At 44.4% G+C, this 15,926-nt stretch overlaps 1 protein-coding gene across 1 annotated transcript in view; it reads right to left on the reverse strand.

The window, feature by feature from the left end:
* Positions 1-15,926, reverse strand: part of POLR2B (RNA polymerase II subunit B) — a 43,076-nt gene that overhangs the window by 23,776 nt on the left and 3,374 nt on the right. Inside the window, exons 2-7 of the mRNA XM_002717160.6 lie at positions 14,634-14,706; positions 9,826-9,976; positions 7,348-7,460; positions 7,019-7,238; positions 6,526-6,684; positions 432-596 (exon numbers count right to left, since the gene is read on the reverse strand). Coding sequence (XP_002717206.1) covers positions 432-596; positions 6,526-6,684; positions 7,019-7,238; positions 7,348-7,460; positions 9,826-9,976; positions 14,634-14,706 — 881 coding nt within the window. The remainder of the gene's footprint in view (positions 1-431; positions 597-6,525; positions 6,685-7,018; positions 7,239-7,347; positions 7,461-9,825; positions 9,977-14,633; positions 14,707-15,926) is intronic.

The following is a 15,926-nucleotide window of genomic DNA, read 5'->3' on the forward strand; positions in this document are numbered from 1 at the left end:
CAGATACAGACACAGAATGGGAAAGCAAAAAGTGGCAAGGCAACAATATGAATCCAGGCGAAGAGTGAACAAGAGTTCTCTGCACTGTTCTTGCAACTCTAAGATTGAAACTATTTCAAAATGAAGTTTTGCATACAGACAGCAACTGCTCATTTTCCTTTGTGCCTAAATGGCACCCGTCTGGTGTGCGCTACAATTCTCCTTCCTGCTGCTGTCCCTGACCTGAGGCTGCCTCCGTGTTCCACGTCTACTTTACACAGCACTGTCACGAGGCCCAGGCAGGGCCGCCAGCTTTCCCTACACAGTAAATGCCATGACATCCGTGACAGTTACACTGCTCTTCAGAGCAGCTTTCAGCTAAGTTTTAAAGTTAGCAGCAGTCAGTAATGCCATTTCCTTCATAAAACATGAGGAATATACTCTCACGTTACCATTTCCATCATCTCTGGATCTTCAAAGTCATAAATAATATGTTCTAAAATATCCCTGTCAGACACAAAGCCTAATGCTCTGAACACGATGATGATGGGAACTTCCTGCTTGATGTACGGGAGAGTTGCCACAATGCGCTGACCAATAGCACTCTTTTTTGCACCCTGAAAAAGAAAATATTATGATAACATGAATACATAGAAGCTCACAGTGATATGAAAACACCAAGATACCACTTCATGTATTTGCTAACTAGATGTATTTCAAAAACAGCACACCTCCCACACTCTGACACCTCCTACAGGTACTTTTCAAAGCCTTCAGAACAGTGTTACTAATTTTATGGACAAGCTGATAGCTTGCACCTGAGAGAACTTCCATTATTTTCTATCTGTCTGCCAAGATTCTCTCGGACTTAACCTCATTAATGGGTTATGCCACCGCCTCCAAAGCCAGCATCCCAAATGGGCACCAGTTCAAGTCCCAGCTGTTCCACTTCTGATCTAACTCCCTGCTAATGTGCCTGGGAAAGCAACAGAAAATGGCCCAAGTCCCTGCACCCCCACAGGAGACCTGGATGAAGCTCCTGGTTTCGGCCTGACCCAGGCCAGACTGTTGTGGCCATTTGGGGAGTGAACCAGAAGATGAAAGAGCTCTATCTCTCCCTCTCTCCCTCTGTGACTGCCTTTCAAATAAATAAAATAAATCTTTAAAAAAAAAAAAGCGCCAATCAGAATTACCAAATACAATAATTTGAAATGACTTTACACTGCAAAAGAATATGAATGCTGATCCTTCACACTCCACCTCAAAAAACAAAAACAAAACCAAAACCAAAAACAACCCTCTCTGGAAGAAAGAAATATAGAAAGAGTAAGAAAGAGAGAAAATGCATATGGAACAATGCAGAAAAGGCTAAGTACAGAATGGAAAATGATTACTAAATCAGAGCCCATCTGTGAACTATCCTTACTTGAATATTTCAGAATTAAACAGATACCTGCATACAAGTTTGTTCCCATTTCCTTCCTCCATAATCATACACGTAAAACAGAACACGTCATTGGCCTAGCAGTCAAGGCACCTGTGTCTCATATGGTCACGTCGGAGCTCAACACCCACCTACATCTCCTGAGTCCAGCTTTCTGCCAATGCAGACCCTGGAAGGCAGCAGAAATGGCTCAAGTACTTGGGTCCCTACTACCCATATGGGAGACCTAGACTGATGAGTTCCTAGGGCTTAGGCCTTGCAAAGACTGGGCCACCAGCGGCATCCGGGGAATGAAGAGGAGAGGAGGTCTAGGAGGGGAGAATTCTATCTCCTCTCAAAGAAATAAATTTTTAAGAAAGGATGGTAAGGGGCTAGTGCTGTTGTGCAGCGGGGAAAGTCGCCGCCTGCAGCACCAGCATCCCATATGGACACTGGTTTGAATTTCAGCTACTCCACTTCTGATCCAGCTACCTGCTAATATGCCTGCAAAAGCAGTGGAGGATGGCCCAAGTGCTTGGGTCCCTGAACCCATGTCAGAGACCCAGAAGAAGCTCCTGGCCCCTAGCTTCAGATCAGCCCAGCTCCAGCCATTGCATGAACAGTAGACAGAAGACCTTTCTGTCTCTCCCTCTAACTCTACCTTCCAAATGAATAAATAAATCTTTAAGAAAAAAAAAAGGATGTGGTATGAGTTTGATGAAGCAGTTAAGATGCCACAACCCCTATCAGAGTGCCTGAGTTCAAGTTCTGGCTCCACCCTCAATTCCAGCTTCCTGCAAATCGCTTTCTGGGAGGCAGCTGGTAGGTGATGATGGTTCAAGTACTTAGGTCTCTGTCACGGCTCCTGGCTTCAGTCTAATTCAGCCCTAGCCATTGTGAGCATTTGAGAGTGAACCAGCAGATGGGAAATTGACCCTACCCCGCCACCCCAACTCCAGTCTCTCAAACAAATAAATAAAATTTAAAAATAAAAAGCTGATTTAAAAAATTAGTTACTGGTCTACTGGTCTATACTGGCATACCCAGTTTCTCAGTTTTAGTCTTATTTCTCCTGTGTCAGCATCAATTTCTCTTATCCTTTCTTGGCTTCATAACCTTAAAGATTCGTAATCCCTATTGATGACGTCTACCATCCTCCTCCTGCACTCTAAGTTTCTTGCTTTAGATAATTTATCTCATCCACAGTTTGGTCAGTAATAACTTCTAATAAGTGACACTCAAATTTTCATCTTGATCCTTTCCCTACATCTCTAACTGCCATTTGGTTATTTCTATTTAGATATCAAGTATTCCATTCAGTCTATTTGATTCACCACAGATCTTACTCCAGAACAAGAACATTGGAAAACAACGCCTTCATCCGTCACACACCAACACCTCCTCCCACCCCAAGTCTTCTTGTCTAAAACTATGTTTTGTCAAAATTCAATTCCTAGAAATTCTCCTTCATCACCATCCTCCCAGAACCTCAGGTTAGAAACCACAGCGTCTTAACAGACTCAATCTCATGACAAACCTATCGCAGGGGCCAGCATCACTTACAATGCCAGCATCCCATACTGGAGAGTCAGTTCAAGTGCTGGCTGCTGTTTCAGATCCAATATTCCTGCTAATGCATCTGGAAAGACAGCAGAAGATGGCCCAACTTGGGCCCCTGCCACCCATGTGGGAGACCATGATGGAATTCCTGACTCCTAGATTCAGCCTGGCCCAGATCTGACTATTGCAGTCATTTGGGGAGTGAACCAGCAAATGGGAGATCTTTGTCACTCTGCCTTTTAAATAAAAATAAATAATTTTTTTTTTTTTTTGACAGACAGAGTGGACAGTGAGAGAGAGAGAGACAGAGAGAAAGGTCTTCCTTTGCCGTTGGTTCACCCTCCAATGGCCGCCACAGCTGGTGCGCTACGGCCGGCACACCGCGCTGATCTGAAGCCAGGAGCCAGGTGCTTCTCCTGGTCTCCCATGGGGTGCAGGGCCCAAGCACTTGGGCCATCCTCCACTGCACTCCCGGGCCATAGCAGAGAGCTGGCCTGGAAGAGGGGCAACCAGGACAGAATCCGGCACCCCGACCGAGACTAGAACCCCGTGTGCCGGCGCCGCAAGGCGGAGGATTAGCCTAGTGAGCCGCGGCGCCGGCCCAAAAATAAATAAATCTTTAAAACAAAAACAAAAGAACTCACCAAACTCAGATTATTCTTTCTGTGCCTCTGATTTGTTTACTCCAGAGTTGTGATTATAATCTCCCCTAATCCACAGCTGTGTTCATCACCCTCCACAAGCCAGGCCATGCTTCTTGACAATGCATACCACAATCACCTGCCAACCACTTCCAAATACATGTACCTGGGTCCTACTCCTCCTCCATCACCTCTACTCCCACCAACTGGTCAGCAAATGTGAAAAGGGAGACAAAATTTTGTACTTCAGAGTCGTAAGGTTACTGAGGTGAACCTTTAGTTAAGAACCACTAACCCAGATCCAGCCTGATCACCTACCTGCCATTCACTATTCAACACACTCCACCCAGTCCCATCAGAGCTGTTTTCTGGTGATTCTCCATACACACACTACTTATCCCATTCTCCTCCTCCAGAATGTCCTTCGAATTGCTCTCTGCTTACATAAACCTGTACAATACATGTAAGCCCACCTCTTTTATTAAGTTTTCATAAGCCATACCATTCTAGTAATCTCATTCTCCTCCAAGTCTTTACACAACTACTATAAATAATAGAATTTAACCTCTGCATTGTGTTACTCTTGTTTGACAGCTAAAACCCGTATTCCCAATAAAGCCATTTTTGTGGGGAGCAATCCGGACTGGACTGAGTTACTGGAATTAAGACTTATTCTATGCATCTGCTCTCCCACAATGTGGCGCTGGGAGAGAAGTAAACAGCTTCCGCACAGCTGCCTCCAGTTCAGCTAATAAACTGTAGGACTTGCTCCTGATTGGAGGAGAGCAGCGTACTCGGCGTGTGGGCAGCCGAGTTAGGATTGGCGGAGGAGGACTATAAAGGAGGAGAGAGACGGCATGCACCAGGAACATCTAAGGGGAACATCTAAGGGAACACCTGTGCAGCCCCCGAGAGAGCCGGCCGGCGGTGTGCCGCTCCCCTGCGGAAGTGGGGAAAGTGGCCAGGGGGAACCGCCCTTCCACGGAGGTGGAAGGGATAGTAGCCAACCCGGGAAGAACCAGCAGCAAACCCGGGGAGGGCCGAGCAGACGAAAGAACAGCGCAGGGTCCTGTGTCGTTCCTCCACGAAGAGGGGGAGCGACAATTTTCTTCTTAATCATGATTGTACGGGGGCCAGCGCTGTGGCACAGCAGGCAAAGCTGCTTCCTACTGGCCAATGTGGCCATCTAGGGAGTGAAACAGCGGATAAAAGTGCTCTCACTCTCTCATTCTCTGTCTTTCCCTCACTCTGTGTAACTCTGAATTTTAAATAAATAAATATATCTTTTAAAAAAGGAGTTAATGTGTGAGTTAATGACACCTCATAATACCCAGCAATACTGTATGTACAGAAGGAAGTCAATGTTTATCTTACAAATAAAATATTATGAAAATATCAATTGCCAAGAGACATTTAGTCCCACTTATTAATAAAAAATATGTTCATTCCATAAGACACTTATTCAACATTTCTATGTAGCTCATCTTCATAAGTTTGTAAGTAATATTAGACTCTAGGTGTCCACGCTGTGGCACAGCGGGTAAAGCCGACCCCTGCTGTGCAGCGCTGGTTAGAGTCCAGGGTGCTCCACTTCCCATCCAGCTCTCTGCTATGGCCTTGCAAAGCAGTGGAAGATGGCCCAAGTCTTTGGGCCCCTGCACCCAGGTGGGAGACCTGGAAGAAGCTTCAGATCAGCCCAGCTACAGCCACTGTGGCCACTTGGGGAGTGAAACACCGGATGGAAGACTCTCTCTCTCTCTCTCTAACTCTTTCAAATAAATAAAAATAAATAAATAAATACACACACACACACACAATTAGGGGCCAATGTTATGGCACGACAGGTTAAGCCAACACTTGTGACACTGGCATCCTGTGTCAGAGTGCCAGTTTGAGTCCTGACTACACTACTTCCAATCTGGCTTCATGCTAACGTGCCTGGAAAAGCAGCACAAGATGGCCCAAGTAATTGGGCCCCTGCACCCATGTAGGAAACCCAGAGGGAATTCCTGGCTCATGACGTCAGCCTGGCTGTTGTGGCCATCTGGGGAATGAACCAGCAGATGAAAGATATATCTACCCACCTCCCCCCATCCCTGCCTTGTATGTGCTTGTTCCACTCTGCCTTTCAAATAAACTTCTTAAAAATTAAAATTAAGAAAGCAAAACATATATGTATATACATAAAATTAAATAAAGGTAATTACAACTACTTTCTAAGATAGTTATAAAGATTAAATTAATTAATCTGAGTAGCATGATTGGCATGTAGCAAATATTCAAGAAATCCTAGCTATTACTGGATTCCACTACTACGGGCAACATGCTTATAATAATGATCTCTGCCTCCTACCGTTACTGTCCTCCTTGTGTAATTCCCTCCTCAGTATGGGTTGGCTATACTGAGTTGCATTTAATAAAAAATATGACAAAAACAGTAAGAAATTACTGCCACACAACAAATTATGAATAGACTGATTTCCACCTTCTCACACTCTCCCTCTACGGCTCGCTCTGTTTCCCTCTCTGAAGATGGCTGCTGTGTGGTCAGCTGCTAAATGCAGAGGCCCATGTGGCCAGGGACTGAGGGGCTTCCAGTCAACAGCCAGCAAAGACCTGAGACTCTCAGTGAGGAAGTGAATCCTGCCGGCAATCACGTGATTGAGCTTTGTGATGACAGCAACCCTGTGAGACACTCAGAGCACCCAACCAGGCTGCCCCAGACTGCTGACAGAAACGAAGACGTGGTAACTGCGGCCACTGGAGTCATCCGTCACACAGCAACAGGTAAACGCAATGCCTGACATCTAACACACATAATATGCTTCAGAAGAGCTACTCTTCACTAAGAATGCAGTATTGTAACTTACAGAACAGAGCACAAAGGAGAAAAGCCAAACGACGTCACATCCCATTCCATACCTGTCCTCCTCTCGCCAGCATGCTCACCCATATGGTGCTGGTGGGTCGAGAAGAATTTTCCAAACACGACCTACACTCCCCTGTGTAGGCATATTTAGAATCTTTTTTGGCAAACACATACACTGTGTTTGTTGCCATTTTCTCTTGAGCAATCAAAACCTAGATGGACAAAAAGAAAAGTTACAGTAACAAAACTCAAAAGGTCATTGAAGTGAAATCTGCACCCTAATGTAATCTAATCATGCAGGCTCGCCAGAACATTCAGTATTGAACATTACAAACCCTGTCTTGCATAAATGCTGCAAAGAGAAACAGAAGTTGACCAAATTTCCAGTACAACTAAATAAAGCTTTGGTTTATACAGGTTTGTGTCACACTACATAATTCAACTGCTACTTCCAGGTTATATTGCATGAAAGTTTACTTTTTAATTTCAACTTCAGTAATCTGAATTTAAGCTATTGTTTTGTAATTTTTTAAAATGCTACCCTACCTTTTCTGATCCATTAATAATGAAGTAGCCACCAGGATCCAAAGGGCATTCATTTAATTCACAAAGATCACGATCTGTCAAGCCATTCAACAGGCAGTAAGTTGAACGCAACATAATTGGGATTTTTCCTATAAAGGTTTTCTGATGCTGAGTCTGAAGTTGTTCCTCGCCTTCTTTGATGACTGTTTTTGTTATATCAACATAAAGTGGAGCAGAATACCTTTAAAAGTAAGAGCAGATCGCAGCTAAAACATACATCTTCAACTGATTACAATTCATCTCCTGAAGTCTATTTCAGTATCAGCTACGGAACAGAAACCCTTTCTTACGTGAGATTTCTTAACCTAGCTTCATTTGGCATCATTGGTGAAGGAGCACCATCTCTTTCCCAGTGCGTAGGCTTGGAGAGGTAAATTTGCTCAAACTTCAGCAAATATCTTGGCTGAAATTAAACACAAAACATGAAAAGTATAATCTTTCACATAAGTTTTAAAGATCCCATTCAATTGACATCAACATTGTAGATCAAAACAACTGTCAGATTTAATACATTTTACTGGTATGGAGATTCTCCAAAGTCAACATGCACGCTGCAGAACTGACAACTTTCTTGAGTTTTCTGAAGCAAGACGACAGACTTAACGTACCATAACTAAGGAAAGACTGACACACCGTGTGTTCTGAGTTTATACAAACAGTTAAAATGGAATTGTATTAACGACCTATCCAGTTTCATGGGCCCTCTCCTTGGTTAGGGTCGAAAGTATAAAGGAGAGGTGGGAGTGTGGCCCAGCGGCTAAGATGCCACTTGAGAAACACATCCTCCAGCTGAGTCCTTAGGCTCCAGGGTAACTCTGCTTCCTAGTCCAGCTTCCTGCGAAGGCCCGCCCTGGGAGGCAGCAGGTGACGGCTCAAGTACGCGGGTCCCTGCCGCCCACGCAGGAGACCAGCAATGAGTTCTCAGCTCCTGGCTATCCAGCCCAGCCAGAGGAATTCGAGGCTTGAACCAGATGGAGACCAGATGTCTCTGTCTCTGTCTTTCAAATAAATAGGTTTTGAAAATGCAAAGTGACCAGAGAAGAAAAAAAGATAACAAATTTAGATAATTAGAAGTATGCCCTTATGAAATACATAGGATGTTAGAAAAAGTAAATCTAACTCTCAATTAAATCCACAAAAAACACATGTAAAAGACAGAACTTCCAAACCTGACAACCAAAGCCAAAACACAAAAACAAAAAGACTTTCAGTTAAAAATCTACCTACTGCCTAACAAAGCAAGATCCATGAGAACAACTTTGCAGAGGTAACTGGACACCGCATATATCTCTAAATCAAATCTCAGAGAAGGAGACCTTGGAACCAAGCAGACTCTTTCCTGTGGGTATGCTGCTGACACCCAAGTCTCCAGAGCTGGAGTGGACAGAGCAGAGAACAGTATGACAATGAACCAAAGGAAAGCCAACTCGCCCTCATTACCACTCTCACACTGTCCAAGACACATCTAAAACTTAAGCCATTACAAGGTTTCATTTGATTCCAGCCACTTTCCGAGTAAACACCTTTAAGAGTATCCTTTCTAAAATAACACTTCTTACATGTCCTTAGACAATTTTTCAACAATTCCTCATGAATCCAATGATACCTAAAGCCTTGGTCCCTTCTAATCTCCTACTATCACCGAGCAAAAACAGACAGCATGAAATCACATACTGTTTATGGCAGTCCCCATCTCAACTATAAGCTGAATAACCAAGTACTTTCTTGCTGAAATACCTTAGTATCTTTTCTAAGAGGTCTTCTCCCATCTTCTCCCCTGCACTCCAATAACCAAGTCTTAAGAGATTTCCTCCTCCTTCAGTAGAACTTACTATCACTTTGAATTGCCTATGTCACGGTGTTAACTCTCACTATACCAAAGACCATGAAGAGAAAACAACCCAAGGACAAAAAAACAACAAAACTTCATGTCCCTTTTTCCAGCACAGTATCAGAAGAACCAGACTTCTGTTCTTAACAGCAGAATGTCTGCACAGTCTCTGCAGCTAAAATGAGAACAGACCAGCTTGAGGAGATAAGCTGGAGAGAGCAGGGACTGACTGGCCAGCAATAATGACCTCCCTCCACACACACAGCTATTATTTCTGGGGCTTCCCCTACCTCACACTGTTTTTCACTTTTCCCTGTTTCTCAGAGTCCAGCACACCCCCACAGCTTCTCCTCCACTTCTCTAAAACAAAACAGTCATTATTTTGGGCCACTTATTTCTTTACAACCACTAAATTATGATACTTTAGCTATGATTTAACAAAGCTAAAAAGTACACAAATATGAACAAAACTAAAAGGAACTGAAAAAAATAAATAATTTATATGTTTGGGTCTCCTCTGAGATTTGATTTAGAGAGAAATCCATATGGTTATGATAAGGTATTTAATGCAATAAATAAAATTTGAGGAATAAAAGTCAAACACTTGTTCTTCTATGATTCTTATACTGTGAAAGACAAAAGTTATCTGAAAGGCCATGCCTGTTTTGGCTTGCTTCTGTTAGTTTTTCACACTTCTGCATCCCCTCTTCCCAAACCTATGTTAAATACGCACTATTTGGCATTTCAGTTCTGGATTTCTTGCAAAAATGCATCTCTCCACTATTAAGAATAAATCAGAAGGTGATACTGAAAATGTTGTAAGCGCACTGCTAAATGCTCCTCCTGACTTTGTTTTAGGCTTTAAGCCAGGAAAGGGAACTGAAATTTGAAACCAGTCTTCCTTTTACCTGTGTAACACTGTTAGAAACCATCTTACCGGTTCTTCAACTTCTCCGCTGGCATGCTGGGCTTCAGCTTGCAGATCTATGGGGGGAGCGTCCTCCACAATTCTTTGAACAGACATCTGAATGAACTCATCAAAAGAATCCAGTTGCTGTCTGACCAGACCTTTCTCATCAAAATAGGAACTAGAAAAATAAGAATTTATAATCAGTTGCCACTCTTCTCTAGCCCCCCCTCTCCATTTTTATTATAATTCAAAAAATACTCAAGAAACCAACGCTATATACCAATCATTACACAAGAAACTATGAGATAACTTAAAACGGTATAATGTCGGGAATATTTTCTATATAGAACTTATTGTTTAAAAAAAAAAACTTATAGGCAAAATAATTAAAGCACTATATAAAAAGGAAGCCCTGATTTACAAATATCCTTTATAGACAAATTTCATTCAACCTCTTCAACCTCTTTGAAACTTTTTTTGAAAAAATGTCAGGAGACATCTAAAGAAAAAGGATAGCTAAAGATAACAAGAACTCTAGTCTGAATGAAATGGTGATATCAATTACTAAAATAGAAAATGCAGAACATTATTGGAGCTAGTATTATGGCGTTAGTATGTTAGGCCACCACCTGCAACATCAGCATCCTATATGGTACCAGCTTGCATCCCAGCTCCTCCACTTTCAATCCAGCTCCATGGTTATGGCCTGGGAAAGCAACAACAGCCCAACTGCTTGGGCCCCAGCCACCTACACTGGAGACCTGGCTAAAGCTCCTGGCTTCAGCCTGGCCCAACTTTGGCTGCTGCAGCCACCTGGGGAATGAACCAGTGGATGGAAGATCAGTATCTCTCTCTGTAAATTTTTCAAATACGTAAACCTTTTTGAAAAAAAAAAAGTGTTAATTTTAAGTTTAGCTTTATTTTGAGCATGCTGAAGGTGAGATGAGTGTCCATCACTTCAAATGACTGGTGCTAGAAGTGGAGCCCAGGAAAGTCATCAGAGCTGGCAGTGCAGAGGCAACAGAAGCCACATCTTAAGAGAAGGACGGATCATCCAAGAGCAGACTTTACTGCTACAAGACATGGTCAGTTGTTCAGGTGAGGAATGAGCAAGGAGACAGATTGAAGCGCAAGAAGATTCTCAGCGGATCACTCCCCACTACCGCCAGAACAGTTGCACGGCTGGCCATCCCAGGGCTCGAAGAGCTGTGAGCTCTAGCGCAACCCTAAGGACGGGAATATCTCATCACCCCTAGCAGTAGGAACTGCCTCATCACCACAGCTCCAGGGCTCAGCTCCTCTAGACTGTGACCCTGCCATCGTGTACCTAGGAGACTTTCTTAGCTTCTACTTCCCTCTCCCTATTAACCGCTGACACCCTTCCCCCCCAACCATCAACATTCTGGGACAATTTACACAGCCCAGCTAATCAACAGCCAATTTTTGGCATTACCAGGTCACCTCATAGGTCACCAGCAGGCCTACAAATTGTCTAGCTGTGGACCAGGGCCCACTCTGATCCATTCAAATATGGCCACCAACATTAGAGGTCAGGTCCCATGGTAAAGAACACAGCATATATCCATCCTTATGTAAGATAAAGCCTAAAGAATGGCTGTGGCAATTTCTTTCAGAAGGGATTGTGAACAAGAAATAAAATTTTCATGATCATTTGGGTCAGGAATTGATACATAAACACATGAAAGGCACTGCCTGTAAAATAAACAGCAAGAGTTTTTTACACACAACTTAAGATGAAAAATCTTCACAGAACTTATATACAAGTTTCATTACCCCAAGAAGCTGAACCACAGCTACTTTCTGCCAAACCATTGAAACAGCATTGCAATAGAATACTATCTGTAAACATCTAAGCTACATAACTTTTACATTTATGATATCTACTATTAGGCTTATTTCACCAGAAATCATCTTACTTTTTTAAAAAAGATTTATTTGTTAGAATTACAGACAGAGAGATCCACCTTCCATCTGCTGGTTCACTCCCTAAATGGCTGCAATGACCGGAGCTGGGCCGATCTAAAGTCAGGAACCAGGAGCCAGGAGCTTCCTCAGAATCTCCTATGTGGGTGCAGCATCCTATCCACTTGGGCCATCTGCTGCTGCTTTCCCAGGCACACTAGCAGGGAGCTGGATCAGAAGTACAGCAGCCAGGACTCAAACTGGAGCCCAACATGGAATGCCAGCACTACAGACAGCGGCTTAATGCATTATGCCACAGTGCCGAAACCAGGAATCATCTTACCTCAGTTACTTGTGATGTTAAGTAATAGCACATTCACACAACTATGTGAAGATTACTTGATATAAGGGATGGGCTTTCAGCACAGCAGTTCAGTCACTGCTTAGGACGCCTGTGTCCCATATTGGCACACCCGGTTTGAATTTAGCTCTTCCACTTCTGACTCAGCTTCCTGCTAATGCACACCCTGAGGCAGCAGACGGGTCCAGCAGATGAGTCCTCACTACTCATGTGGGAGACTTGGAATTGAGTTCCAGGCTCCTTGCTTTGGCATGGCCCAGCCCTACCTATTGCAAGGATTTAGGGAATGAATCAGTGGTCGGAAGATCTCTCTGTCTCTCCGTGTATATGTGTGTGTGCATTTCAATCTTACAAATAAAATAACTTTTTTAAAAAAAGATCATGGCCGGCGCCGTGGCTCAATAGGCTAATCTTAATCCTCCACCTTGCGGCGCCGGCACACCGGGTTCTAGTCCCGGTAGGGCGCCGGATTCTGTCCCGGTTGCCCCTCTTCCAGGCCAGCTCTCTGCTATGGCCTGGGACTGCAGTGGAGGATGGCCCAAGTACTTGGGCTCTGCTCCCGCATGGGAGACCAGAAGAAGCACCTGGCTCCTGGCTTCGGATAGGCACGATACGCCGGACCGCGGCGCGCTGGCCGCAGTGGCCATTGGAGGCTGAACCAACGGCAAAAAGGAGGACCTTTCTCTGTCTCTCTCTCTCCCTGTCCACTCTGCCTGTCAAAAAAAAAAAAAAAAAAAAAAATCATTTGGGGAACCAGCATTGTAGAACAGCAAGCTGACCTGCCATCTGCAATGCCAGCATCCCACATGGGCAGCAGTCTGAGTCCCAGGTATTCTGTTCCACTTTCAATCCAGCTCCCTACTGATGTGTCTAGAAAGCAAAGGAAGATGACCCAAGTACTTGGGCACCTGCACTTGCACAGGATACTGGATGAAGCTCCTGGCTTCAGCCTGGACAAGCCCCAAGCATTGTGGCCATTTGGGGAGTAGATGGAAGATTTCTGTCTCTCCCTCTCTCTGTAACTCTTTCAAATACACTGAGAAAAAAAAAAAACAATCATTTGGGACCAGTGTTGTAGCATAGTAGGTTAAGTCATTGCCCGCAATGCCAGCAAAAAACTGTCAGCCTGAATCCCGGCTGCTCCACTTCTGATCCAGCTCCCTGCTAATGTGCCTGGGAAGGCAGCGGAGGATGGCCCAATAACTTGGGCCCCTACCAACCACGTCACGGACACCCAGATGGAGTTCCTGGCTCCTGGCTACAGCAAGGCCCAGCTCCTGGCTGTTGCAGGCATTTGCAAAGTGAACCAGCAGGTAGAGGATCTCTTTTTGTCTAATTCTGCCTTTCAAATAAATACATAAATCTTTAAAAGGGAGTGGGGCAGTGTTGTGGTACAGCAGGTAAAGTGGCCACCTGCAACAACAGCATCTCATATGGGTGCTGGTTCATGTTCTGGCTGCTCCACTTCCAATCCAGCTCCCTATTCATGGCTTGGGAAACAGCAGAAGATGGCCCAGGTGCTTGGGCCCCTGCATCCACAAGGGAAATCCGGAAGAAGCTCCTGGCTCCTGGCCAGCCTGGCCCAGCATTGGCTGTTGCAGCCATCTGGGGAGTGAACCAGCAGATGGAAGATCAGTTGATCTCTCTATGTAACTCCTTCAAAAAATTAAATAAATCTTAAAAAAAAAAAAAAAAAAAAGGCATTCAATTATACTCCAGACACGTGTGGCAGAACGTCAAAAGCATGTGTTTTTTAAAGATTTATTTATTTATTTCAAAGTCAGAGTTACACAGAGGGAAAGAGACAGACAGGGACAGAGAGTGGCAGAGGGAAAGAGAGATCTGCTATCTGCTGGTTCACCCCTAAAATGGCTGCAATGCCAAGGATGGGCCAGGCCAAAGCCAGGACCATGAACTTCATCCAGGTCTCCCACATGGGCAGCAGGGGCCCAGGCACTCCAGTCATCTTCTGCTGCATTTCCCAGGCCATTAGCAAGAATGCCAGATAGGAAGTCTAGCAGCCAAAACACAAACTGGAGCCTACATGGGGCAGGAACTGTGGAACAGTCGGTTAATCTGCCTGCAGTGCTGGCATCCCATATGGGTGTTGGTTCTAGTCCTGGCTGCTCCTCTTCCGATCCAGCTCTCTGCTATGGCCTGGGAAAGCAGTGGAAGATGGCCCAAGTCCTTGGGCCCCTGCACCTGCATGGGAGACCTGGCTCTTGGCTTCAGATCAGCTCAGCTCCAGCCACTGCTGTTACCCACATGGGAGACCCAGATGGAGTTCCTGGCTCCTAGTTTCAGCCTGGCCCAGCACCTGCTATCACAGGCATTTGGGAAGTAGACAAACAAATGAAAGATATCTCTCTCTCTCTCTCTCTCTCTCGCTGTCTCTCCCTCTCTCTCCCTCTCTCCAACACGCCTTCAATTAAAAAAAAAAAACTTAAAAAAAGATTTATGCAGCATATTCATATGGAATTTCTATTTATCAAGATCAGAATAAGCAGGAAATCCCCTAATCTGTTGCAGTGCCTTTGGTCTAAAAGGTTACCTGATGACAATCCAGCACGCTTCTTGCCACAAATCTGGAGTGATTTCATCATCATCCTCATCATATTGCATATCTGCAAAAACAGAAACAGTGACTTCAAGTGCAGTAAGATTCCATTCAGAAGAGCTTGCACCTATACTGAAAGCAGAAACAAATCTACTCTCTAACGAATAAAAAGCAATTCTCTTACCCCACTTTTCTAAAATTTCAGTAAATTAATAAAATGCCTATATCACATAAATATTTTTTTCCAACATACAAAGAGGTTTTATTATAAAGGTTCAGTGCAAACTGTGTGGCTCTGTAAGTTTTCCATTTTCTCGAGAAAGTCCATAAAGTTTTCATTTATAGCTAATCAAGATGATAACTAGTAGCAAGCTCATAGTCCTCCAATCAACAAGCTCCTTGGGGACTGGAGTCAGACAGCAGGGTCATGGGGTAGAGGTAGAAAAGCTTCCAACATCGGGTCAAAACCCTAAAACAGTGGTCTGTTATAGCAACATATCGTTATGCAGACAGACATGACTGCAGGGCTCATCTTTATCTGCCATCCCACATGTTCATCTACAAAGTGATCTTGATAAGCCAACTATCACAACAGAGTGGTCTGTGCATGCACCCCTTGAATCTGGGTGGATTTTTTACTCTCCTGTGACCAAAAGAAGTGATGATGCATGATTTTAGAAGCTAGATCAGAAAAAGCAATACAGGGGCCGGTGCTGTGGTACAGCAGGTTAGCGCCCTGGCCTGAAGCGCTAGCATCCTACATGGGCGCTGGTTCTAGTCCCGGCTGCTCCACTTCCAATCCAGCTCTCTGCTATGGCCTGGGATAGCGGCAGAAGATGGCCCGAGTGCTTGGGCCCCTGTACCCACGTGGGAGACCCAGAAGAAGCTCCTGGCTCCTGGCTTCGGATCATCCCAGCTCCGGCTGTTGCGGCCAACTGGGGAGTGAACCAGTGGATGGAAGACCTCTCTCTCTGCCTCTCCTCTCTCTGTGTAACTCTCTCAAGTAAAAATAAATAAATAATCTTTAAAAAAAAAGAAAAGAAAAGAAAAGAAAAAGCAATACAGCTTCCACCCTGTTTGCTACAACACTTGTTTCTGGAACCCTGAGCTGCCAATAAAAAGTCCTACTACCACTCTCAGGCTGCAACTCTGTGAGAAAGCCCAAACCTTAAGGAACGGATACTTACAGATGTTACAGATGCTCTAATAGCAATCCCAGGCCTCGAGTCCTCCCAGGCCAGGTGCCGAACACGTGAATAAACACTCCAGATCCTCCAGTCCCCAGCC

This window comes from Oryctolagus cuniculus, chromosome 8 (assembly GCF_051225735.1).
Source record: "Oryctolagus cuniculus isolate XC-2025 breed Fujian yellow rabbit chromosome 8, ASM5122573v1, whole genome shotgun sequence".
NCBI classification, from domain to species: domain Eukaryota; kingdom Metazoa; phylum Chordata; class Mammalia; order Lagomorpha; family Leporidae; genus Oryctolagus; species Oryctolagus cuniculus.